Source organism: Hesperophylax consimilis, chromosome 13, assembly GCF_061612785.1.
Source record: "Hesperophylax consimilis isolate HC1 chromosome 13, BYU_Hcon_1.0, whole genome shotgun sequence".
Classification (NCBI taxonomy): Eukaryota; Metazoa; Arthropoda; class Insecta; order Trichoptera; family Limnephilidae; genus Hesperophylax; species Hesperophylax consimilis.
Genome location: NC_142848.1, coordinates 36,202,911 through 36,229,992, shown reverse-complemented (window position 1 = coordinate 36,229,992; position 27,082 = coordinate 36,202,911). Strand labels below are relative to the sequence as shown.

The window sequence follows — 27,082 nt, the reverse complement described above, 5'->3', positions numbered from 1 at the left end:
GTGTCGTCAATGATAAGTATTCATTTATTTATAAGTAAATCTAGCCTTTTGGTTCCATGTTTCATTTTTGTTTAACTATTCATTCCTTCTCATAATGGTTGTAATATATTTATGAAAAAAATCACTGATCAAGAAGCTTTCAGATGACCGATCGATAAAATAAACGCTGTCCTAGTTTTTCATGGACGCACTGCTGCTTCGGAATAAAAAAAAAATTTATGAAGAAGAGAATTTTAATAATTCTAAACAAAATATTAATCAGAACAAAACACATAAAAAATATAACGGTCGCAACTGGGGATTGAACCTAGGACCCATGTTTATATTTAATTGTCTTACTGAAACAACACTAACCATCGAGCTATTGTGACTTGATTAATTAAAGAAGAAAAGAAGTTCCGGTAAGACCATACGATCTGGTCCCAGTTGCGACCGTTATTTTATCCGTTTTATATTTCATTTAGAGTTGATATTATTATATTCTTCATTGATTTTGTTTTATATATAATAAGGTTTAAAAATTTCAATAATATGTTTTTTCATAAAATTATTAAAAATAGATGATTCTGTACTGAATTTTTCGATTGTTATAATTATTATAATTTAGTGAATTTTCCCATCACTAGAATAGCAGCTGGTACTTAAGTAAATATATACATTTCCTCCAAGTACGTATTAAGAAAAACAATTTGTTTTAGTCAATTGGCAGACGTTGGCGATTCAATATTTGCATTCATTCTATAATAATTATTGTGAGTGAGCTATTTTTCTTAGTAGGTATTTGGGTACAGTAAAATGGTGTACTTACTTTTAGAATTACAGTACTAAAATATTTATGAAAATAGATGTTAAAGAACAGTAAATGAATTTCTGACAATATAATTTTTTAAATTTTTGGAGTTTAAAATATAAAAAAGGTATTTCTACTGCTCTGAATTGAAGTACTTACCGACGACTAAAAATGACCTCATATTTTCAGGTGAGGTTCCATGATGCCGTTTCTTTTAAAAACCCTGAGGCTCGCATTCTTCCTTAACCTCACGGCGGCTGATTACATGGTGCCAATTGTGCCCATTGATTCTAGCGAGGAAACCACAACTTTTAAGCCTGGTAAGTCTACCGGGTGAGCTATTGGTTTTATATTTTTTATACACCTCTTGCCTAATTTATTTATTTATCTGAAACTTTTGGGGTCAAACGAAACTAAAGTTGTTTTAAGTAAGATAATTTATTCAGGCATGCAACTGCAGAATTGCTAACGCACCCGCCAGACAAAACGAGAAATTTATTCAGGCATGGAACTTTGAAAAATTTTGACGAATTGGAGCGTAATACCAAAATAAAATAAAAATACAATGAAATGATTAAAATATAAGTGTTAAAATATCCCCCAAAGGTGAAATTAGTGCTTGAGTAATATAAATATTTTTATTATTTAATATTTTCCAATTTGTATTCCTTCTTCTAACACTCAAACGTCAGCTCCAATATGTTGGAAAAAATCCGACATCATGCTGTATTTGTGAAAGAGATGAAACCAAGAAACCACAAAAGTACTTAGGTGTAAATATTAATTTCCAAATGAAATAGACCATTAGAATAAACTGACACACTAAATATTTAAACCAATCAGTAATAAAACCATGAAACTTGTTTACAATGCACTAGTTCATTCATCCCTTTCCAATGGATTTATTAGTTACAATATTTATACCTAAGTTATAACATTTTTGGGTAATGACTGAAGATACCGTTAAAACGAGTGCATGATGTGCTTACCTAATTTATTTTTCTGTTTCTGATCCTAGTACTAAAATAAGTAATTGAATATTTTCATTAATAATTTTCATTGATTTTACAAACGATCTGATATCGCAAATTCTTATACGAGTCGATCTGGTTAAGTCGTCATTATGACGTTTAATTGCCTACGATGTCTGGCACAATGTCATCAACGGCATTTTGGCGGCATATCTTGAATAGCATTTTTTAAATGAACGTAGATTAGTTTTCCATCAAAATAATGCCATTATTATTCTGTTAATTTTAGAAAGAAACTTATTCGCATTGTTTGAATGTTTGACCTTGGTTTGGATCTTTCAGTTGCTCCCGTGTGCGAGGGCAAGCACGAGATCTGGACGGATTGTGGTAATTCCTGCGAGAGAGATTGCAGCAATTTTGGTCAAAAGGATTTCTCATGCACCCCCAGCTGCACCCCTGGCTGCATCTGCAATTGGGGATACTACCGGAATGCCGATAATTTGTGCGTAACGCTTGATAACTGTGGTGAGATACTTTCATTAAGGGCCATCTCAAAACATTTTTCGAAACTTTACGCCGATAGATGGTGTTATTTTCAATATCGTCTAATAAAACACTTTTAACACGTTATGCTTTATAATATTGAGATGAATTATTGGTTTGCGAACGTATATAAGTAATATTAATCTGTATAAATTTTTTATGGTACCTATAATTACATAATCGTAGAAAACGGCTGAAAAATGCACAATTTCATTGCAAAAAATACGTGCAAAAGACATTTCACGCAGCTCCGCGCGCGTTGGTACAGGAAATTTTTATTTACCCAACCAAAACCATTTGCGAAAAAGACTCCATTTCAAAAAATTTACGATGTTTCGCATGAGTATGAAAGAGACACGAGATAGAGGTTTGTTCAATTCACTAAACTAAATCAATGCCTGGGAAGATTAAATAATTTATAAAAGGAGCCGGCTAGGAACAACGGTATGTGTGCCGGGAGCTGGCGTTAACTGGACCTTTTTTTTAAAGGCTGCTTTTGCTAAATGGACATAATCATACCAAGCGATGTAGGTATATACCTACATAGTAACCATGTATTCGCGCGGTTACTTGCTCACAAATATTTCGCGAATAAGTCAAAAGGTTACACTTTTTCTTACATTTCTATGGGGCGCATTCATCAAACCAACGAAGTGGTTAGAATTGCCAGACGGAGAAACAAATTTGTCATATGCACAAGCTCTCGTAACATCATCTCGCATATAAATAATATTATAGGCATTTTTTTGAAATCAGCTCGCCACGTGCGTCGTAATATTATGAGTGTCCACAAAGACGATGCCTACAGTGTGCATATGAAGTCGCCTTTTCACATTAAAAAACTTTTTGTATTTTGTAAATGGGTATATTTTATTTTCACAAATGACAAACATGTCATGTTAATAATAGTAAATCCTTTATAGGGCAGAAAGGTGATTGAAAAAAAAAAAACTTTTTGTACAAATATCTTATACACGGTGTCCATAAACTAGTTGTAAAACTGCCATCACAGTAAGCGGAAAGCGTTGCCTGGGTCGTGATGGAGGAATTAGCCAGCTGTGGAATTGAACTCACGATGCCTGGCGGGAACGACGATAGTAAAAGATTTTTTATTTACTTATTTATTTATTTTTTATTCTTTTCACATATTCTGTCCATATTTCTTTTTTTTTGTAAGATCCTTTTTCTTTCAATGTTTGTTTTAATATTTTGTCCGATAGCTTGAATTGGTCTACTTTGTCCAATTAATTCATCATCTTTCTCACAGAGAAGCAGTCCTGGATTTATCAATAGGCCTTATAGGCCGCGGCCTAGGGGCGGCAGAGTTCAGGGGGCGGCACTCGCTCGCTTTGGTAAGCCGTGTATGCGATTATAAACAAAAAAAGTCCCTGTGGATAGACAGAGTTTTATAACTATTAGATGATAAATATTATTTTTTAGAGGCGCTAATTCTTAGTACTTTAGTTAGATAGTTACTTATATTTATGCTACTGCCCGGGCGGCAAGGGTAAAGGGTGGCGGTGGATCGGGGGTGGGTGATGTAACAGTCACCCCCGCTACCCGCCCGTACGAACACATAATATATCAAAAAATTTATAAAAATCCCTACATAAGTATGTACTCTAACTAGATGCTGATTAACAAATGTATCATTTATTATTATTATTTATTATTTTCTATCTTCTTTTTCTTTTCTATCCATGGTCAAAAATTTTATAAAAATCCCTACATAAGTATGTACTCTAACTAGATGCTGATTAACAAATGTATCATTTATTATTATTATTTATTATTTTCTATCTTTTTCACAATGTCATTTAATGTAATGAAATATTTAATGTATCGAAAAATATGTAAACATTTTTAATGTATCAAATACGTCTGTCTCGACACAGGTTTATCCTAGTGAGACAGACATCGAAAAAAAAACCTGTAAAAAAACTTTATATTGATAATAAAAAAAAAAATAAAAATAAAAATACCGTATCACGCGCGCGCCGGGCCGGCCGGCAGTGCAAAGCGGCAGTTTCGTGTGTATACTTGTGTCAATTTCGGAAACATCGCACTTGTCGCAACTCGAAACGTTTTCTTCGATTTGATATCCTACCAGATTGTAACGAGTCCGAATACATTTTACTTCTTGTACATTGTTTGTTGCAAATTTTAAGTTAAGTGGAAGTGCGTTCTTGATTACGCTCCAGTTTCTGTTCACAGGGGTGTGAAAGGTGAGTATGTTAACACAATAATAAATAATACTATTACATATTCTGGTTCTGCTGGGCTAGATAGATAACACTAAATAAATGATTTCGGCTCGCTAACAAAAAAAAGATTACTCAAGTTACAAGTTTCAAAAACATTAAAATTCAGAGTGTCTATGACCTTTATTACAGCGTCATCTAGTCCAGAACCTTTAAAAGTCGGCATTTTACATATATTTTTTTCTTTTAACAGATTTTTCAAAAAACTTCATATTCATACTGACGAAAAATGAGTGATGGAAGGAAGCGACTGAGTGGTGCTGAGTACAGAAAGATATCAAAATTAAAAAAGATGAACAACAACATGCTTTTCAGAAAATCAGGAAAATAGAAACTTTTTTAAAAAGTGAAAACAGCAACGATTCATTAAATATTTCACAAGAGAACTCGGGGAGTGGGAGTAGTAGTAATAAGGAAGATCAAGGTACTGGTATTCCAATTGAGCTCCGTATTCTGCGGACCCTGTTTGGCATTTGGATCTATTGAGAACAGGACCCAATTTGACCAGCAAGGTTTCAATGATTGGAAAAATGCAGAAATTCGAGTAGCTCAACACGAAAACTATCCAAATCATAAGTCCTGTATTCTCGCTTTAAGATCTAGAGGTTTGATTCACGGTTGTATTCAATCTTCACTAACTGCCCAACTAAACGAGGAAATTGCTTATTGGAAGAACATTTTAAAGAGGATCGTTGCTGTAATGAAAGGATTGGCATTAAGAGGTCTCGTTTTCAGAGGAAGTAATGAAAAATTTGGTGACCCGCACAGTGGGAATTACATTATGCTACTTGAACTAATAGCAGAGTTTGATCCATTTTTAGTCAAGTATATTGAAAGACATGCAAACCAAGGATCTGGAACTACTAGCTACCTATCAAAAACTGTCTGCGACGAAAAAAAAAACTGTCTGCGACGAGTTCATTTGCTTAATGGCTGAGAAAGTACTGAAATGCATTAGTGATGAGATAGAAGAAGCGAAATACTTTTCTTTAATTGTAGACTCTACACCGAATGCAGCACACGTAGATCAACTGACACTTGTGATTAGATATGTTTTAAATAATGGAGAGCCATGTGAGAGATTTCTTAAATATCTTACCTTCTTATTTCTTACCTTCTGTAGGAAACAAGGCTCAAGATATGTTTGATGCCATTATTTTAGAGCTAGAAAAGATGAACATAAATCTAGAAGACTGCCGGGGTCAGTCATATGATAATGCCTCGAACATGTCAGGAATTTATAATGGTTTACAAGCCAAAATTCAAGAACAAGCACCACTTGCTATGTTCGTCCCTTGTGCAGCTCATTCATTAAATTTGCTGGGAACCTCGGCCGCTGAGTCTTGCACAGAAGCCTGTCACTTCTTCATGTTGACGGAAGAGGTATATACTTTCTTTGTGAAGTCAACCGATCGTTGGAAAAAATTGGCTAATGAAATAGGAAAACGAAAGACGCTGAAGAGAGTAAACCTCACACGTTGGTCAGCAAGAGCAGATGCCTGTCAAAGTGTAAGAGATTCCTGGGATGAAGTACTTACGGTTTTAAAAATGATTGAAAATGACGCTACACAGAAACCCATCCCACGAATTGAAGCATAGGGAATTCGCCTTAAATTGGAAAAACTGGAAACGGCATTTATGATCGTATTTTGGAATGCTATTTTGGACAGATTAAATAAAGTGAGTGCTCAGATTCAGAACTCATCTGTTGATGTACTGACGGTATCTGATATTTATGGATCTCTTCTCGAATTTACAATAGCAGAGCGAGAAAACGTGCAAAATTTTTTTCGAAAAAAGTGCAATTGAAATGAGCGCACTTAAGCAATATCAGGGCGACAAGAGTAAGAGGAACCCTAAGAGAAAAAACTTCATAGATGAAGCATCAAATGAGGAAATTGAAACAACCTCCAGAGACTCTTTCAGAGTCAACACCTTTTTGGTAATTCTGGACAGACTGAAACCTGAATTAGAGAGAAGACATGGTGCATATGTAATCTTTAAAGAAAATTTTTCATTTTTAACAAGAATGAGTGAACTTTCAACACAAAGAGTCTCAGAAAAAGCTCAGTCTCTTGTGCAATATTACTGTAATGATTTAGAAGACGTATTAGTTCAGGAATGTGTACACTTTTGTAGTCACATTTCCTCCAATAAGACGGCAGAGAAACCTGAATCGACATCATTACTGAATCTTTTTAAGTTTTTGAGGAAACAATCTCTGTGTAATGTTTATCCAAACTTGGATATAGCTCTCCGCATTGCACTTTGCACCCCGGCCACAAATTGTTCTGGAGAAAGGAGTTTTTTCTGTTTGACCACTGGAAAGAAATCGGTCCGTTTTTGGACCGATTTTATTTTTCTAGGTTTGAAATCGGTCCATTTTTGGACCGATTTTCCTACCATTCGTAGAACATTTTTTTAAATTTTTTTAAATATTCCCGCGTTCCACAGTTAGCTTTGTTTGAAAAATGAAAGTATAGTTCTCATTACGGCCAAGAGATGTCACTGTTCCTATTTGTATTTAATAAATGATTTTGATTTTAAAACAGTTTGGAGAAATTTTATTGGTGAAATGTCAGCTGTCAAAGTCTTGCCGTTTTAAAATGTTGAATTTAAGTGTTTTTGTTGGTTTTTCTAATATATTTGTATACCAGTGTAATAATGATTGAAATATCAATGCTTTTAATGTATTTACTTGTCCAAATATTCAAAACTCAAGTTAATGTGATCAAATTAGTGATTAGTGGACGGTAACTGCGTAAATGACAGATCGAAATGGTGCGCTATTTGTTTCCTTTTGTCTTCTTCTCGTTAATGGCATTTAAGATTTGTGGTGGATCTAGGCAAATGTATCCTGCGGTATATCTGCCTAACACCAATTCCGGCAGGACGCAACTTCGGTAGAAGGAGATTAGTTTCTGCATCATGACATCGATGAAAGGCTCGTCTGCTTCTACTTCTACCACACAGATGTCCTCTGAGGCTTCAGATTGCGCCACATAGTAGCACTTATGAAAACGTGTTACGCGTAATTGTCCTTGAACCTGTTGGTTGAATATGTCATTGTAACAGAAAATAATAAAGAAGTTAATCGTATTACTGATTTAGTCATTTATATTGCAGACTGCACAGTACGCACCTGATAATAGTGATGGTGTTTTTTATTAAGTCGAAGAGTACCCATTTCATCCAACTTTATTGGAAAATCCTTCTTCTCTCTGATGGCGTGCTGCATGATATTAGAGGATATTTTACATTTTTCCGCCCATCTCTTTAATGATGGAAAACATTTTATTTCTACCAGTGAAGATTCTCCCTGCACTACGCCTGAAATAATAATGATAAAATAACACATAAAATAATACAACAATACGCCCCTTCCATGATCATGGTACATATAAGATAAAATAAAATAAAAATGTTAAAATAATAATATGATTATTTTTTTTAATAATAATACCATATTTTTATATAAAATATAATAATACCATCAGGACTTGCTGCTAAAAAGCCGTATTCCTGGTCAATGAAAAGGCCCGATTTCCTAACTTCCTTGCCGATTTTTTTTTCAAATAAATTTCTAATCACCGGCTCTTGCTTTTTCCCTTCAATGGTATCTTTTGTCGCAAAATCACGACCGTACAAAATGGTTTTAACGTGATTGTGGCATGGTGTTGTTGGTTTTCTTTTACATATCTGTAAGAATTAGAAATTCACCAGTGAAATATTACTTATATAATACGTAGATTATATTATATATACTTGAAAATAATGATCAAATGACCCTAAGTTAGCTACCATTCCAAATAGTGAAGCTGTAAGACGATTCGACCGCAGTGTTTTGTAAAGTTCACTGTCGAATTGCTCTCTTGTATTTGATTCGACAGAAAGTATTTCTTCTGCACTTAGCTGAAAAAAAATTATATATATATATATATAAAAGTAAATTTATAATTTGAGCAACAAACCCCTTATCTCGGACCATCATTTTTACGTGTGCTTTTTTTGAAAATATAATAATGGGATAAAACGTATGTTTATTATAATGATAAAATACTTCCAGACCTAGTTTTGACCAAATTTAATGATTTACTAGTGCTAAATACCCGGAAATAAAATATATAAATAATAGTAATAATTACCCGGAATGTATTCAACTTTGCTTCGCACTCTTCTTTTAATTCTGCCTCGTTCATTTGAGGAGGAGGGTTTGTCGCTTTTGGACCGTAATCCTTGTCAGCATTTGCAACAGGTTTTTTAAATAACCTTCGACGAACATAGCCTTTCTGCCGAATTTGAGATTTTTCTAACCGCTGCAGATGTTTTTTAAAATTTAAACCAGGGCTACGTAAGGTGGCTTTTTTCCAAGCCTGTGTTTGCCACTTGCTTCCGCAGGATTGTGCAAGGCCTGTAATAATAAAGTGAACTATTTAGTAATAACATGTTTGCAATGGATTTTCATTTATAAAGATACAAGTGCATAAATACCTGCAAGTTGAGCTCTGCGTTGGAAAGATCCGCTTTTCGTCAAACAAATTCTCTTCCCACAATTGAATTTCGCCAGCAGACTCATCAAATTTTCGGCAACGTTAGTTGTTTCGGTCGATAGCCTATCCGATTTCATTATTATGGCCTCATTGGCTGCGCAAATTTGACTCCAGACTACGGCCTCTTTTTTTATCACCGGCAAAAGATTTGTGTCTTCCATGATACTTGCAGTATTGCCCTCTTCCTTTGCCTTTTGCCACCTACAGTAATAAGAAGCACAGTCACTATGTTCGCCAAAGATGTGAACAACACCATTTCTGAGATCTTTTCGCATCATTTGCGGGTTTTGGTGATTCTTTATTATGATCATTCTTGCTAATATACTTAACTTACAAAGCCGAGGTTTCAATAATTTCCTTCCCGTTAATGGAAGTTTAGTATTAGCTAGAATCTAAAAAGAAAAACACATTATTATTCAAATTATTATATCGTAATAGAAATGGGTCTCGAAATTATCTTTGTGGTTTTTAGTTACCTTGTACAGAGCCTTTGTATAGTTCTTCACCACATGATTTTTACATTCAATTTTTTTTATTTTATCGCCGTAAGATACATTTTTACGCAGATTTGCATATACAGAGGAATCACCATCCCCAATATATGACAAATATTGCACACCATGCAATTCTTGACTGCGCCGGAAGCCTTCGACAACTATGTCGGTTTCCATTGCGGTAGAAGCCCCCGAGTAGTTACGGTAACAGTCGTGCTCTTTTGGAGTGATATTTTTTTTGTCATAGTAATGACACATGGAACAGTATTTATTTCTTATACCTAAGTAAAGGCACTTTTTTGTCTCCTTCCCGATGATACACGCCTGTAAAAAGTTAAAAGCAATCATTTCACGCAAGTAAATAAGTAGTGATAGGTTGATAGGTAATATTATGTATCGAAATTACAGAAAAATGTAATGCTCACCATTCCGGATGCAGCATTATAGTTATGGCCATACGACCTTTTGGACCAGCCTCCATCAACGTACACTGTGATGGATGGTATCCCGTCTGCATTGAAATTTCCTTTTTTAATAGCAATTTCCTTCTCCATTTTGCCAGCTTCACGCATTTGTTCTGCGAGATGCCCCTCCCATAATTTGCCCAAATTTCTCTCTATTTTACTAAATGTGTACCCGGACATTACTGGGACATCCATGGCACTAAGAATTTGAGCAGCTTGGGTGTAATAGCTGCCACTTGTAAGCGTACCCCACACAAAAGACTTATTGATAAGTTTTTCCGGTTCGGGTTCTGAGGTTTGCTTCCATGTGGTGTCACACATATTACATTGAAAAAAAAAATAGAATGAAACCCAGTACGCAATTCTTTCAACAATTCAATTTTGGAGAACGTGCATTTCAAGTAATGCTGTGACATAGCGAACGCCCACTTCAGGACGTGCTGAATGTCCACAATTCTATTGCCTTTTATTGAATGTTCATTATCATCACTGTACGCCATCACCTCTTTAATAAGATTATGGTTTTCTAAATCGGGGTCCAGAGCAGGCCAGTTTACATCTATCGTGGCCGCTGTTTCGATTGTGGTATTTGGCTGGTCGGATATACTCGTAGATGGAAATGTAGCTTCAACACGCAACAGTTTTGAACAGCTTTTATACGTTTTCACTCCACGTTCCCCAGACGTAATGTTCGAGGATGGGATTTCTCCACAAAAATTAATTTTAGGGGTCTCGTCATTCGAACACTTGTTTTCTTTATTTCCGCGCCAGTGTTTGTGGGAACTAAAAGATATAATATAAAGGCATTAAAGGAGTATAATTTTTGAGCAACATTAAATATGAATCACCCTATACCAAACGAGCGACATGGGTCATAAAATAACAAGCGTGATGGTTAGTTAGTTAGGTAGGTACCGAGAAAATATTTAAAAAATAATAAAATATTTTGAAATAATTTCATAATACTTACCTGTATTCCGATTCGCCGTGCTGACGTTTCATCCCGTTCGCACTTAGTCTTGGATTCACTCTTTTCCCGGAATACTGATGATTCTTATAAAGGGCACGCCTCATTTTTATGGAATGCTGTACAAAATCGAAAAAAGTCACTTCAAACCGCGGCAGACAATGACTGTAGAATGAATGAATGAGAGAATGTGAATTGGCGGGCGTCTAGCTAGTGATAGTTACAGATTTAAGAAAGTTCTAAATAATTACAACCGCTCTCACTATAATTATTATACAGTTAATTTTGCCTTTTTTACTGCGTGCCAAAACCGCAAATGTTCCTTGCGACGAGTAATACTGGAACATTCGTAAAAAAGCAAAACGAACATTCTATCAGAATAACAAATCAAGCCGCGCAAATTGACATTTTTACTACAAATTTACTGACCACTTTAACACCGTAGGAATGGGCTAATAGCGTGCACGTGAAACATATGGCTCGCACATATGTTTGTCTCCTTCTAACACGGATTCGAGCATTTCGGTTGGCGGTGCCCGCATAAAATAATTACTTTTGTTAATTTAATTACTTGGTTATTATAAGTGATAGAACAGTGAAATTTTCGTTCGCGATAAACTCATTACGATTATTATTTTTCGGTACTAAAATAAATAAAATATTATCTGTAGTTTTCAAATGTGGCTGAAAAATAGATTGTATGGGAATTGTCACATCTGTTTCACCTTAACATCAACATATTGTTTCCCTTATCATAGTTGGATCGGGTAAGTATCTTACGCCACACGGAGTCTTAGTCCTAGACGAAAACAAATCAGAATAGTCAGTATCCTAGAATATAGCTAATGATTTACAGATGCTGAACCACTGATGTAAACCACTGCAACACCTTTTTCATGAGAATGGAGATTCCACAAATGCCACATTACTGAGATTTTATTATTGATTCAATTTCACAAAATATATTCTAGAATGTATCGAAAATTCCAGTGCTTTCGGCGCCAGAGAACAAGAGAAAACGGCTTTCAAGTCTTTAATTTGTGCCCGTTAGAATGATGATATTTCCAAAAATGCATTTTTTGAAGTTTTAGACACTGATTCAAATTCAGACCATTTTTATTGGTACCAATCGAAATTTGACTCGATTCGGTTGTGTAGTTCCTGAGAAAACGTTTTCAAAAGTTCGAACCCAAGTCTTTCATTTGTGCCCGTTAGAATGATGATATTTATAAAACCGCTTTTTTAAAGTTTGAGACACTGATTCATAGTCAGACCACTATTTTTAGTACGAATACAACATTTCATTCGATTCGGTTGCGTAGTTCCTGGGAAAACGTATTGAAAAGTTCGAACCCAAGTCTTTCATTTGTGCCTGTTAGAACTATGATATATCCAAAAATGAATTTTTTTTTGAAGTTTTAGACACTAATTAATGTCAGACCATTATTATTTGTACCAATCCAGTATTTTTCTCGATTCGGTTGCGTAGTTCCTGAAAAAACGTCTTTAACAGTTCGAACCCAAGTCCTTAGTTTGTGCCCGTTAGAATGATGATATTTCCAAAAATGATGGATTTGGAGATTTTTACTCTGATTCATGTAAAGACCACTATTTTTAGTACGAATACAAAATTTCATTCGATTCGGTTGCTGAGTTCCTCAGAAAACGTCTTCATGAGTTCCAACCCATGTCCTGAGTTTGTGCCTGTTAGAATTATGATATTTCCAAAGCAGCTTTTTTTAAAATAAAAACTCTGATTCATGTTCAGACCACTATTTTAAGTACGAATACAAAATTTCATTCGATTCAGTTGCGTAGTTCCTGAGATAACGTTTTCAAATGTTCGAACCCAAGTTTTTCGTTTGTGCCCGTTAGAATGATGATATTTTAAAAAATGCCTTTTTGAAGTTTTAGGCACTGTCTCAAATTCAGAACATAATTACAAGACCAAATCCAATATTTCACTCGATTCGGTTGCGTAGTTCCTGAGGAAACGTTTTCAAATGTTTGAACCCAAGTCTTTCATTTGTCCCCTTTAAAATGATGATATTTTCCTTAGTCTGTTGGAATTATGATATTTCCAAAACAGCTTTTTTTAAAGATTCTAACTCTGATTTATTATCAGACAATTATTTTTAGTACGAAAAAAAAATTTCATTCCATTCGGTTGCGTAGTTCCTGAGAAAACGTCTTCAAGAGTTCGAACCCAAGTCCTTAGTTTGTGCCCGTAAGAATTATGATATTTGAAAAATGTTGTTTTTGTAGTTTAAGACACTGATTCAAATTCATACCATTATTATTAGTATTAATCCAAACTTTTACTCGATTCGGTTGAATTGTTCCTGAGAAAACGTTTTCAAATGTTCGACCCCAAGTCTTTCATTTGTGCCTGTTAGGCTGATGATATTACCAAAAATGTTGTTTTTGTAGTTTAAGACACTGATTTAAATTCAGACCATTATTATTAGCACCAATCCAAAATTTTACTCGATTCGGTTGCGTTGTTCCTGAGAGAACGTTTTCAAATGTTCGAACCCAAGTCTTTTATTTGTGCCCGTTAGAATGATGATATTTCCAAAAATGATGGTTTTCAGAAATTTTCACACTGATTCATGTTCAGACCACTATTTTTAGTACGAATACAAAATTTCATTCGATTAGGTTGCTGAGTTCCTCAGAAAACGTCTTCATGAGTTTGAATCCAAGTCCTTAGTTTTTGATATTTTAACCTTTTTGCCATTCTTTTATTTGTTTAAACAATATAGAATTTTCTTCTCTCTTGGCTATCACCGATACTTATTTTTATTAAGGCTTTGCATATGTGTTCGTATGGATGGAAAATTTCTACCCTACAACATATAAGCCTCCATGAAAATTGGACCCTTAATTTCTTTGATAACTACAGAAAGCGACTTAAAGCTCTCTTGTACTATATATCTTTATAGACATAATGTACTTAACTAATTTATACGTTATTTACGACCTTGAACGTAAATATTTTGATATTTATATTGTAATTAAATTCCATCAAACGTTGTGTAATTTTTTGGTTCATGATATAGGACTTTAATTACTTTCATTTTTGTGGTAACCCTTTTGGTTCTAATCAGGGTGTTGAGCTTCAAAATTGAATTGGTCTCTCCATTGCTAAACTAAACTTAAATGGTTTCTCTAAATGAGCTTACTTTCCTTCTGTACTATTCTGATTCCCTGCACCCTAACGAGCTCGTAGTTAAACGCTGGTAAAAGATATTATACATGTTTATTTGGACAGGTAATTAAATATAACTCTAATGGTTGGTTGTTAGTAAATTTGATTATGGTTAACCATTGTGTCTGGTTGACGTCACTCCTTTATGACTCTGCTGCTATAAGTTACATGTTAAGATTGATTTAGTAGGTTAATTTTATTAGTTAATTGTATATTTGACGAACTCAGAATAACCCTTTGCTTGCAAAATTTGGCTCCTGTCCTCCTGCAAGTAAACGAGGTGGTCGAGAGTCAACGAGAAATTCGCACAATCTTGTGACACCGTTTGTCTTTTGTGTAAGTTACCGCTTCCCAAAAGAATCTTCCTTCGTCATCATGCACTGCCTTCAAGTCTCCTCCCGAGCCCCGAAACCCCCAAATTCCTACTCCTCCTTGGACTTCAATTTACTTAGGGCGAACCGGTTTCATCCTATATACAATCATATACTTACGGTTGTTGTAATGACAAGTTTCCTAGGCTTGCCACCACTCCAAGAAGCGATGTGACATGACCATCTTAGGCCTAAAACGCCAGCTGTAGACGGGTTCACATCACCCAGTGGATAATACATTCAAAGATATATATGTAAACATACATTTTCGGAAAGGTTTATAGTTTACAATGTAACATTTTCTACAGGGTTCAACTTTAGATTTAGTTCATCCTATCCCGTGATTTTTCAACTGTTTCATGTAATTGATTGCCACATAAGAGAGTACACAACCCTCAGCTGTTTCAGGCAACTGATGGGAATCTATGCGAACACTCAATCAATAATATTCAAATGTTTCGTATAATACTTCGATATAAATCTTACTAACCCGTGATTTTTCAATTGTTGTATGTAAATGATAGGTATTTGAGAGTACGCAACTCCCAGCTGTTTCGGGTAACTAATGAAAACCTATGCGAATTACCCAATCCATAATATTCAAATGTTTCTGTAATACTTCGATATAAATCTTACTAACCCGTGATTTTTCAATTGTTGTTTGTGAATGATAGGTATATGAGAATACTCAAATCGCTGCACATTGCACAATAATATCCTGATATTCAATTTATCTTGAAATTCTAATTTATAAACCTGATAAATATCTAGTTACGGACCAAGGCCGTTTTCAAACCATTGTAATTAACCCCGTTCTCCGGTGAGCGATTTATTGTAAACATTTCGATAATGTAAACACTTCCTTTGACATACTGACCCAAATGTGAGATTTGTTTATTTGAGCCATTCCTTCCTCAGCTGTGCCTCTTTATTTTTACTGTGCATTATTAATTTCAATAATTTAAATTCCTTTTTGAAATTAAACGATTTATTTCATCATCCGAATTTTGTAAAATTACCAAAGGTTATTGTTTTTTTATTTATTTTTATTATTTCATATATATCCCGACTACAGTTAAGTAGTTTGTCAAACAGGATTTTTATTACAACTTTTTACAGATTACAACTTAGACCTTAATTTATAATATAATAACAATAAACTTACACATTAAATCGCCTAATACAAATTATTTCTACCTAATTTAATTATTAACATCGTGGTGCATTTATATTACCCACACATTATCAGGAAATTCTTATATGACAAATTTACAACTATATCATTGTGTCTCTCTGACCCCGCTACTTTACTTCCTTATTATAAGAAATTACTAGCTAACCCTCAATTCACCACTAATACCAATTGCAATTTTTATTTGTACCATTCGAAGAACATGAAATGGCTAATGTTTTCTCACAATTTATGTATTCAAAAATAACCAAAAATAAAAAAAAAAACCGAAAACCAAAAATTCTAATGTGGAACAAGTTTACATTTTACTAAACGGCAAAAATCAAAAAAATATCATAGGCAGTGTTTATATTCCGCCATCATCAGATATAAGTGTATACAAAAGTCATTTCGAGGATATTGAACAACTGTCGTTTAAATTTCCAAATAGTAAAATCACTATCATCGGTGATTACAATTTACCAAAAATCAACTGGGGTACCCGCGACAATTCTACATTATCTCAAAACTCTAGCTTAACTGACACAGAAAAAGAAATAGTTGAATTATGTGATTTCCTTAACCTAGTTCAATTAAACAATGTAAAAAATGACAATAATAGATTACTAGATCTTGTTCTTTGTACCGACTTGTCAACTGCGGTTGGAAAGTCACTCGATTCAGTTCTTCCCCCTGATTCTCATCACCCACCTTTAGATATTACTGTATTGTGTAACCCTATAAAATGCCAAATTAAAAACCAGACACAATATCCTAACTTTAATAAAGCCAATTATGTTGCAATACGCGATTATCTATATAACACTGACTGGTCTATACTAGAAGGAGGTAATCTCGATGAGAATATTAAAGCCTTTTACGATCATCTATATAAAACCATAGAAAACTTTGTCCCAATTAGTTATAAACTATCTTCAAATTTCCCTCGCTGGTTTAGCAAGGACCTCATTAACATAGTAATTGAGAAGAAAAAAGCGCATAAAATTTACAAAGAAACAACAAATCTTTCTGATTTTATAATTTTCAGCAAGCTGCGAAAAGATTGTAATAAATTATCAAACATTTGTTATAATAATTACATTAAGAATGTGGAATTTTCGATTGGTAACAATGTAAAATATTTTTTCAACTATTGTAAAGCTCAAAATAACAACAACCTTGGCATACCTGAAACTATGCACTATAAACTGAAAACTTCCTGTAAAATCAAAGATATTGTCAATTTGTTTGCAGATTTTTTCAAGGATGTATATGAAACAGATATCCCTGATGAAGACATTCCAAACTTTGAGTCCGATATAAATTTACAACTATCTCAGATACATATTGAGATTAAAGAAATTGCAGCATGTATCAAACTACTGGAACCTAAATCGTGCTCAGGGCCAGATAAAATTCCCCCCGTATTTCTAAAAAACTGTGGGAGTAGTGTCTCTTACCCTCTGTACCTACTATTTAATCAATCACTTTTAACAGGCAAGTTCCCACAAATATGGAAAAATAGCTTTCTCACTCCTATATTCAAAAGCGGAGACAAGTCTTTAGTTGAAAATTACAGACCAATATGCATACAATCGTCAATACCAAAAATTTTTGAAAAGTTAATTCTCCAAAAAATATGTTCTTGCATAAAATTTAATATCTCATCATTTCAACATGGTTTTATCTCTGGACGATCTACCTTAACTAACCTTACACTGTATGAACATTTTATCTCTGGTGCTCTTGCTAATAGAGAACAAGTTGATTCAATTTACACGGATTTTAGTAAAGCCTTTGATAAGGTTTGCATTAAAATTCTTATAAATAAATTGTCTAAATTAGGAATAAGTGGTAATTTATTATGTTGGATTAAGAATTATTTATCAAAACGTGTACTAACTGTCTGTATTAAAGAACACTTATCTTACGAATTTGAAGCCACTAGTGGTGTGCCTCAGGGTTCGCACCTTGGTCCAATATTGTTTATACTATTCATAAACGATGTCACTTCCATATTCACTGATGTTAACATATTATTATTTGCCGATGACATGAAAATATATAAAATCATAAAAAATATATACGACTGCTTGTCCCTCCAATCCAATTTTATAAAATTCGTAGAATGGTGTACCATTAACAAACTTACACTTAATATAAAAAAATGTCAAATCATGAGTTTCTTTAGAATTAAAAACCCAATCAAATATAGTTACTCTTTTAACAATCACAGTTTATTGTCAGTACCTGTAATAAGGGACCTTGGAATAACCTTCGACTCTAAACTACTATTTACCAATCACATTGATATAATAACGGGTAAAGCAATGAAAATTCTGGGCTTCATTGTAAGAATTTGTAAAGATTTTAAAAATATCCAAACATTTAAAATACTATATACAACTCTGGTTAGGAGTCATTTAGAATACAATTCCCCCATATGGAACCCTTTCTACAAAAGCCATGAAAACTCCATTGAAAGAATCCAACGCAAATTTCTCAGATCAATTAATTTCAAATTAGGTATTCCTGCGGTTGACATAAACTATGAATCTTTATTACAAAAAATGAGACTCTTATCGTTAAAAGATAGAAGAATACTCAATGATCTTATTTTCTTATTTAAAATAAACAATAACTGGTTTGACTCCCCTGAATTGGTCTCATTAATAAATTACCATGTACCTAGTAGACCGACTCGACTCAAAACACCTTTTCACTGTGACAATACTATGACGAACGCAGAACAAAACTCAACCATCAATCGCTTGCATATTTTAGGCAATGAATATGCTAATATTGATCACGCTGCCGGTAATCTGTCTTCATACAAAAGATGCGTTAAACTAAATTTGTTTGCTAGTACCACGTAAATACATCATGTAAACATAATATGCCTACCAGTACTTCTAAAACTATTAATGCACTTGAAATCATAAGTACTTGTAAAATTTATCATATCGGTTAACATAATCCAGGATTTATTACTTTTATATTTAAATCATTGTCGGTACCTTGAGATAGGTATCTTATTGGTACATTTTATTGTTTTATTTCAATCTTTAAATTTTTATTTTTATTTATACTTTTTCCTAATAAATTATGGTTTGTACTTTAATACTTTATATTTTAAACTATTCACTTTACAATTTACTTTTATACATTATAGTTTTTATACACTACTTATTACCTTACTTTTTACCTATTTTCTTAAATTTTACTAACATTATACTGTTATTCTTCATGTTGTTGTACTATTATAAGTATGTCAATTATGTTAATGGCACGTGTTGTGCCGTATATGTGTAAATAAATAAATTACAATAATTTATGTATATTATTTTATGGCAATAACTGAGCAACCAAACTTATGTACTCTTTGTTCACACATCAAAAACATAAATTTACCATCCCAAATTAATATTACCGTGTGGGTTTACTTACAGATAACTTACTCTAAAAATGATCCAACATTCTTTTGAAATTCCCGATGAATCTATGCTTACATGCAACAATTATGTAGTTGATAATCCTAAAGACATAAATAAATACTGTTGGGAATCGTACAGTCTAAAAATTGTACACCAGAATATACGAAGTATTACCAATATTGATGATCTCGATTTATTATATTGCTGTTGTTATGCGCGTAGTGCGACATTATGGCAACCATATTATATTATTAATTTTACCGGACGGGCAGTGGTATTGAGTTCCAACTTTATTTTTTCTGTTCTATTCTTATGTCTCTTTATCTTACAATTCCTACACGTTCATTACATTAACTTCTCATGCGCTAAAAACCTTATGTTTTATTTATTACCTCCAGATTATTTAAATCTTGTGCTGTGTTTGCTTAAATTATCCATGTTGTTATTTCATTCAACTTCTCTATGTTCAAATACTGTACATTACAATAACTTGTCTTTACCATTCAAGATGATTGCATATTACATAAATGGCTCCAAATAATAATAAAAAAAGTAGACTGACTATTGGTTTTCTAAATGCACAATCGCTTGGTACAGGCTTTGATGATCTATGTATCTATATTAGAGAACACGAAATCGATGCATTAGCCTTGAACGAAACTTGGATTGATGCGAGCAGAGGTACAACTGATAGAGCAATTCCGGGTTATAACTTATATCTTTCCCCTCGTCCTAAACGTGGGGGAGGTGTTGGTTTCTATGTACGTCGTGAATTATCAAGCGTTATACTACCACACGAAAACAAGTACTTGGAACAAATGTGGCTTAAAATTAAGGCTCCGAATATCGATATATGTTTAGGCACAGCATACAGAACTAGTAAAAACCTCGTCAATGACGCAATCGATTGTATCAGTGATAACTTATCTGACCACATGTTTCAGTGTGAAACACTTTTTTTACTTGGCGATTTAAATATAAACTTATTAAACAAACAGGAACCGGATGCAAAAAAGTTAATAGATGCATTGCAAGCATTTAATATGTCGCCAACTGTAAACGAACCATCAAGAGTAACAGGTACTTCCTCGACACTTATAGATGTGGTATTCACTAATAAACCTGAAATAGTTACACGTACACAAATTTACCATTATAAAACTATAAGCGACCATGGTTTAGTTATATGCGACTTAAAATTTTCAAAACCAAAATATATACCAAAAACAATAACTTACAGAAACACTAAAGACATAGACATGAATAGGCTAAATGCCAATTTGGCTAACGGGCCATGGCAACACATAAGCGCTTTGAATGATGTTGACAGTATGGTCTCACACTTCAATGCGTACGTATTGAATATTTACGATACGCATGCATCAAAACAGACAATAACCATTAAAGACAAACACAAACCTTGGATAACAGATGTCATTAAATATATGATGAAAATTCGAGATCGCGCGTATATCAGGTATTTAAAATCAAAATTAGACTCACACTACACTTATTATAAACAATTACGAAATCTAGTAACCTCTTCCATGAAAAGAGAAAAAAAAGCATTTTTTGAATATAACATCAATAATAATGTACATGACTCAAAAAAACTCTGGAAATCTTTAGAAAATTTCCTTCATGTTAAAGACAAAGTCGGAGATATACCAACACATTTAAATGACCCAGAAGCCATAAATAATCATTTTATTAATCACAGTCAAAATCTAGAACATAGTCCAATTTTAGTCAACCATTATAATACACAAAATCACTCTATAGCAAAATCATTTTCACTTCAAATAGTTGATGAAACTACAATATCAAAACACATTCATACTATCAAATCAAACGCTATCGGTTGCGATAAAATAAGTATCTCAATGATTAAACTCATACTTCCGTATGCACTCAGCACTATAACAACCATTATTAACCAATCATTACGGACAGGTATAGTTCCAGCACTGTGGAAAAATGGTTTAGTCACACCAATTCCGAAAAAGAAACCAATTTCAAGTATTAGTGATCTCAGACCGATTAGCATATTACCAGCATTATCCAAGGTACTCGAAAAAGTTGTGTTTGAGCAAACAGTAGTCTACGCTGAAACATGCGGGATTATACCTCGTCATCAATCGGGGTTTCGTAAAGGCCACAGCACTACAACAGCTCTGCAATGTATTACAGATGATATTCTTGCCTCCACTGATGCAGGCAAAGCCTCGATACTAGTTCTGCTGGACTTCTCTAAGGCATTTGACTTACTGAGCATTCCATTACTTATTGCAAAGTTGCGTTACTTTGGTTTTGACGATGAAGCAATAAAATGGTTTCAAAATTACTTCAAAGATAGAACTCAGCGCACAGTTTGCAAGGATAGTAATGGGACTCTAAAATATTCATCTGACATTATAATAACAAGAGGGGTACCCCAGGGATCGATACTAGGGCCATTGCTTTTTGCTATATATACCGCTGACATGATGCAATCTATTGAACACTGTGGTTCGCACATGTATGCTGATGACACACAACTATATTTATCGTTTGACGTAATTAAAACTCATGTGGCAGTGGATATGGTAAATGGTGACCTACGTAGAGTTTGCAGTTGGGCAAAGGAGCACGCGTTACTTCTCAATCCTCAAAAAACTGTTGCTTTATTAATGGGAACTAAGCAAAAAATATCATGCGTAAAAAATGGAGGACATGTTGTAAAAATACATGAAACCACCGTTCCCTTTGTTGATGCTGCGCGCAACCTTGGAATAATGGTGGACGGTAGATTGAGGTATGATGAACATGTTAAAAACAGGTCACAGTGGTGCTACTCGAGGCTTCGTCTATTGTACAATATAAGAGATAACATATCAGTGAAACTACGCAAGATTATTACTGATAGTCTTGTTCTCTCAATATTGGACTATGGAGACTCAGTTTACGGTCCATCTTTATTGAAAAAAACCCAAAAACAAGTACAACGAGTCCAAAATGCATGTGTCCGATATTTTTATAATGTCCCGAGACGCGAGCATATCTCGCCTTACCTCTATCGGCATCGAATACTGAATATGTCGAACAGAAGGAAGTTACATCAAATGTGTCAACTGTTCAACTTGATGAATTCAAAGGTTCCTTCCTATCTGTTTGACAGACTGCAGTGGTCCCGTGACTCACATGCACATAGTACACGCCAAAGAGACCATTTACTTGTTCTCCCCAAACATAAAACTGCTGTTTTTGAGGGTAGTTTTAGCTACTCATCGTCAAAAATTTGGAATAAAATACCACTGCTTATTCGAACAACAACATCGTTGCAGTGCTTTAAGAAGCTCTGCAGCGAATGGTTGCTGACAGCACAGTCAACCGCACAACATCATAATTGATCGAATTTAAAATGAAAGGGACACCTACTTGTGATTATTATTTTTTTTATTTTATCTATGTATTTTATGTAAATTTAATCCTGAATTTATATTTTATTTTATTTTAAAGAAATTTGTATTTATCGATTTATAACACATTATATTAAAGGCACTGCTGAAAACCAGCTACATTCCCGGAGAAATCCGGAATGTACAGCTGAGCAGTTGCCCTTTTGGCAATATAATCATCTAAATGTATGTGTACAAACTATATGCAAACATGTAAAAAATTATTGTCAAATAAAAGTTTTTATTATTATTATTATTATTACCTAGTAGCCATGTTTTCAGCAAATATCTGACTCTGTTTGGAAATTCGCATTTCTTAATATTACCAGGTAGCATATTTTATATTTTAGGCACATTATACTCAAGGGTTTGCTGTCCGTATTTATTACTATGTTTAGGTACAAGCATGCCTTCATTCTTTGTGAACCTAGTTTTGTGCCCATGTTCAACTTTCCTCTTATACTCAGAGTCAGATATGTGCTCAATCAATATTTTATACCACAATAAGGCCTGCACCGGCAAAACTGTTAAATTTTGATACAAAAGTGAAATGTTTCGTCTCTGTGAAAAAATATTTTTTTTAACTAGTAATTTAACGATAGAATTTTGTATTGATTGTGCGTAATTTAAATTTGTTTTGCAAGAATGTCCCCAAGTGGTTATTCCATATCTTAAAGTTGATTCCGCGAGTGACATGTAAATAATTCTTAAGGTATTCACAGGAACGAAACACTTCAATTTGTATATTCTACCCACTATCGCCCGCAGCCGTTTACAAATTTTGTGTATTTGTATGTCCCATTTAAAGTAGCAATCAACAGTCACGCCCTAATAAACGTATTCGTTTACTAGCTCAATCGTTTCGCATGAGCAGGGCTGCACAATATTTTGATGGATGCAGGTAAAGTTATGAGAAATTATTTCAGGCATGATGAAAACTTTTGCATGTGGAGATCTTATGTGCATCAGTTTGGTTTTTTTGTATTTATAATTAATCCTACGTCATGACACCATTTAATCAGAGATATAAAGTCTTCTTGCATATATTTAATCGCAGTATATAATTGTTCATCCGATATGACCAGCGCCGTATCGTCAGCATATACAAAGTGTTTAACATGTGAAGTGAAGAATAAATTTATAAATATAATTACAAATATCTCGATTGCCAAAATATGTTAAATAATAGTACATATATGTTAATAAATAAATATAAAATATATGATTCTACATGGACTTGAACATTAATAAATACATATTTTCTTTTCCAATAATATAGATATGTCCATAAGTAGGTACGTAAGATTGCTACCATTCCGATGTTTCAATTAATGAACGAAATACATATATATATTTCCTGTAGGACAGGTACATAAACTACTCATATATACTCTTTATATACAATACATTACTATATTTATACATATAAATACATAATATACATATATTTTAATGTGTAATTCTTTTTTGTTGTTTTAATAATTAAATTGAAATACCATCACTCCGCAGCACTTTCTTTTCCTGGGACCTGAAAATTATTTATAAAAAGGTAAACTTACCCCATCAAGGTTTTTCCGGTTGGGTTTTACACAACAAAACCTTGCTAAAGAAATCCTACCTAATTAATTGTATTTTTCAACTAATTTCAAAATAAATCTTTTCGACTATTTATTCCTATAATATTTTATTCTTGCTTGATCCATATAAATTAGCTGGTATTTAATATTTTGTGATATAGATGTGCCGTAAAATTATAAATTATTTAGGTCGAACTATTTTTGTTATTTTCACTTTTTTTTAACGCTTCCCGAATTCTCTCCGCACTTATTTTAACTGAACAATAAAATCACAAAGGGATTAAAATTTAATCAAATCTAATCATTGATATTATTTTTTTTTCGAACTGTTACTTTTAGAACAAAGGTGTGAGTATTTATTATTATTTCTTTTCGAACTGTCAAAATTGTGTTTCTTATGTGCGAAAACCCTCCCATCACTGCATCCTTGTCGTATCCAGCCGAAATCAACTTCATAATGCTGCTATTTTCGTGTATATTCCAGTTCTTGCCAATCTGTCGGTCTGTATGCGTCCTTTCTTCCAAGACCAAACTTTCTATTTAAATTTTGCTTGGAAAACAGAGCTCAAATGTTTTCATTTATACCCTTATGCACTATCTCAGTTTAAGCGTACAAGGCAGTACTTCTAACCATCTCAAATCTTTATCCACCTTAATGTCATAAGACCTGAAATGAACATTATTTTTGCCACTTTTCACCAGTTCGCCACTGTAAAGTAATTAAATATTAAGGTGTTACCCGTATTGCATCTTGTTCTCTCAAAAAAAGTCATTAATTTTTGATTTATATGGAGTCATTATTATGAAATTTTTGTACCTCAGCCATCAATTCTAGCTAATGTGTCTGCCTGTCAATTTAATGTATATAGTTCTATATAAACAGTCACATATATCCTGTGTTAATTTATTCGCTTTCCTAATTGCATATTACTCTAACGTAAACAAAAACCTTGTTCAAATTTTGATTATTTATATCCTAAAATACACATGAGACCGTCAACCTTTTATCTCGTCTCATTTCCTCTGTAATCTCGTGCAACTCTAAGATCTATCTACCATGAAAATAATTTAAAACGCCTACTTTTCTGAATTAAATCTGTCGCTTTATGTTTAGTATTATTGCCTCCCTTTGGTACTCTATAATCATGGCCCTAGGACCTTTGTAGTTGCCCAAAATCTCTGAATTGTTCCTTCGTTCAGTCGCTGCACTCTTTCTAAAATGTCCTTTTTTTTGTGAAATTTTCTTTCAAATCGTTTTCCCAATATCCCCGCTTCATCTAGAATTGACAACGATTAGTTTCCATTGTCTCCAACACTTTCATTTTTCTTAAGCACGATTTTCATCGAATTTGATACCCTCCCGCTCTCATAATTAATCGCATGACAGTTGAAAATCCTGCCAGTTATTTTCCTTCGCTTTTCTGCCCTTTTTTTATAGGAATAACATTTATAATTTTTCCATTGCATATTTGGGTGTGTTTTTCAACATGTAAAACTCTCCAAAGCACTCGATTCCTGGGGTTCGCTATCTCATGAATGTATCCGTTATTCGAAACATTCCCTAGAATTTGTCATCCTAAAACCTTGAGACGTTCGATGTTTACATTACCGTGCCTTCACCTCTAATTTCTGTGGGAATGAAAAAGTCATTAATTATCTCTTTAATTGTCGGGTACAAAGGTCATTTCTTTGTCTTTCGTTGGCACACGCCTTTCGTTTACTGATTGGTTCACTCAAAACTTGAAAGTTCTTGTTGAAATCTAATTGGCTGTTAAAATTCAATGTTTGTTTTTACGCCTAGAAAAAGGAATTCCCTGATTTGAGACGACTTTAACGACCTCTCTGCTTACGTCCTAGAACCTCGATATATACAACTTTTACAGTTGCCTACCGCAAGCGTAACTCGATCAAATTTTGTTCAACAGATGTCGCAAGGATGTCCGTTTCCATAAGTAATTGATACCTTTTTAACCGACAAAGTAGGAGCTACGGTTTATCTAGTTTCACTGTTGATCGAAGCCATTCATCACAAGTTTGTGCCCGTTAAAATGATGATAGCTCCAAAACAGCTTTTTTTAAAGTTTAAGACACTGATTCATGCTCAGACCACTATTTTAAGTACGAACACAAAATTTGATTCGATTCGGTTGCGTAGATCCTGAGAAAACGTCTGCAAGAGTTCGAACCAAAGTCCTTAGATTGTGCCCGTTAGACTGATGATATTTCCAAAAATGATGGTTTTTGGAGATTTTTACACTTATTAATGTTCAGACCACTATTTTTGGTACAAAAGCAAAATTTCCTTCGATTCTATTGCTGAGTTCCTCAGAAAAAGTCTTCATGAGTTCGAACCCAAGTCCTTCGTTTGTGCCCGTTAGAATGATGATATTTCCGAAAATGATGGATTTTGGAGATTTTTACTCTGATTCATGTAAAGACCACTATTTTTAGTAAGAATACAAAATTTCATTCGATTCAGTTGCATAGTACCTTAGATAACGTTTTCATATGTTCGAACCCAAGTCATAAGTTTGTGCCCGTTGGAATGATTATATTTTCAAAAATGCCTTTTTGACGTTGAAGGCACTGTCTCGAATTCAAACCATTATTATAAGACCCAAACAAAAGTTTCACTCGATTCGGTTGCGTAGTTTCTGAGAAAACGTTTTCAAATGTTCGTACCCTAGTCTTTCATTTGTGCCCATTAAATTGAAGATATTACCAAAAATATTGTTTTGGTAGTTTTAGACACTGAATTAAATTCAGACCATTATTATTAGTATAAATCCAAATTTTTTTCTCGATTCGGTTGCGTTGTTCATGAGAAAACGTTTTCAAATG

General features: G+C 33.7%; 2 protein-coding genes across 7 annotated transcripts in view; one reads left to right on the top strand and one right to left on the bottom strand.

The window, feature by feature from the left end:
- Window positions 1–704: 704 nt before the first annotated feature.
- LOC149418918 (uncharacterized) overlaps window positions 705–27,082 on the top strand; it is an 85,568-nt gene continuing 59,190 nt past the window's right edge. For 3 of the 4 annotated variants that reach the window (XM_089638715.1, XM_089638717.1, XM_089638718.1), the window contains exons 1-3: window positions 705–752; window positions 980–1,110; window positions 2,104–2,286. In XM_089638715.1, the coding sequence (XP_089494841.1) occupies window positions 990–1,110; window positions 2,104–2,286 (304 nt within the window). In that variant the 5' untranslated portion in view covers window positions 705–752; window positions 980–989. Of the gene's footprint in view, window positions 753–781; window positions 859–979; window positions 1,111–2,103; window positions 2,287–27,082 lie in introns of those variants that run through there. The other variant, XM_089638716.1, reaches the window with a different exon arrangement.
- LOC149418919 (uncharacterized) lies at window positions 7,026–11,672 on the bottom strand. 3 transcript variants are annotated; one of them, XM_089638712.1, is made up of 9 exons: window positions 10,035–11,671; window positions 9,592–9,933; window positions 9,450–9,507; window positions 9,057–9,316; window positions 8,711–8,976; window positions 8,367–8,477; window positions 8,057–8,264; window positions 7,708–7,895; window positions 7,026–7,612 (listed from the first exon to the last, which is right to left on the bottom strand). In XM_089638712.1, the coding sequence occupies exons 4-9, from the start codon at window positions 9,274–9,276 to the stop codon at window positions 7,352–7,354; spliced, it is 1,254 nt and encodes a 417-aa protein (XP_089494838.1). In that variant the 5' UTR covers window positions 9,277–9,316; window positions 9,450–9,507; window positions 9,592–9,933; window positions 10,035–11,671; the 3' UTR covers window positions 7,026–7,351. The 3 variants fall into 3 exon arrangements, with proteins under 3 accessions (XP_089494838.1, XP_089494839.1, XP_089494837.1); XM_089638713.1 differs by having other exon boundaries at window positions 9,592–11,672; XM_089638711.1 differs by lacking the exons at window positions 9,450–9,507; window positions 9,592–9,933; window positions 10,035–11,671 and having other exon boundaries at window positions 9,057–9,416.

Bases quoted from the DNA above. Each gene is read 5' to 3' on its own strand.
- LOC149418919 (XM_089638711.1), bottom strand. From the start codon at position 9,393: ATGATGCGAAAAGATCTCAGAAATGGTGTTGTTCACATCTTTGGCGAA. The intron at 8,478-8,710 runs GTAATTATTACT...ATTTTTTTTCAG, and splicing joins CAAAGTTGAATACATTCCGG to CTAAGTGCAGAAGAAATACT. The intron at 8,265-8,366 runs GTAGCTAACTTA...TAATTCTTACAG, and splicing joins CAGCTTCACTATTTGGAATG to ATATGTAAAAGAAAACCAAC.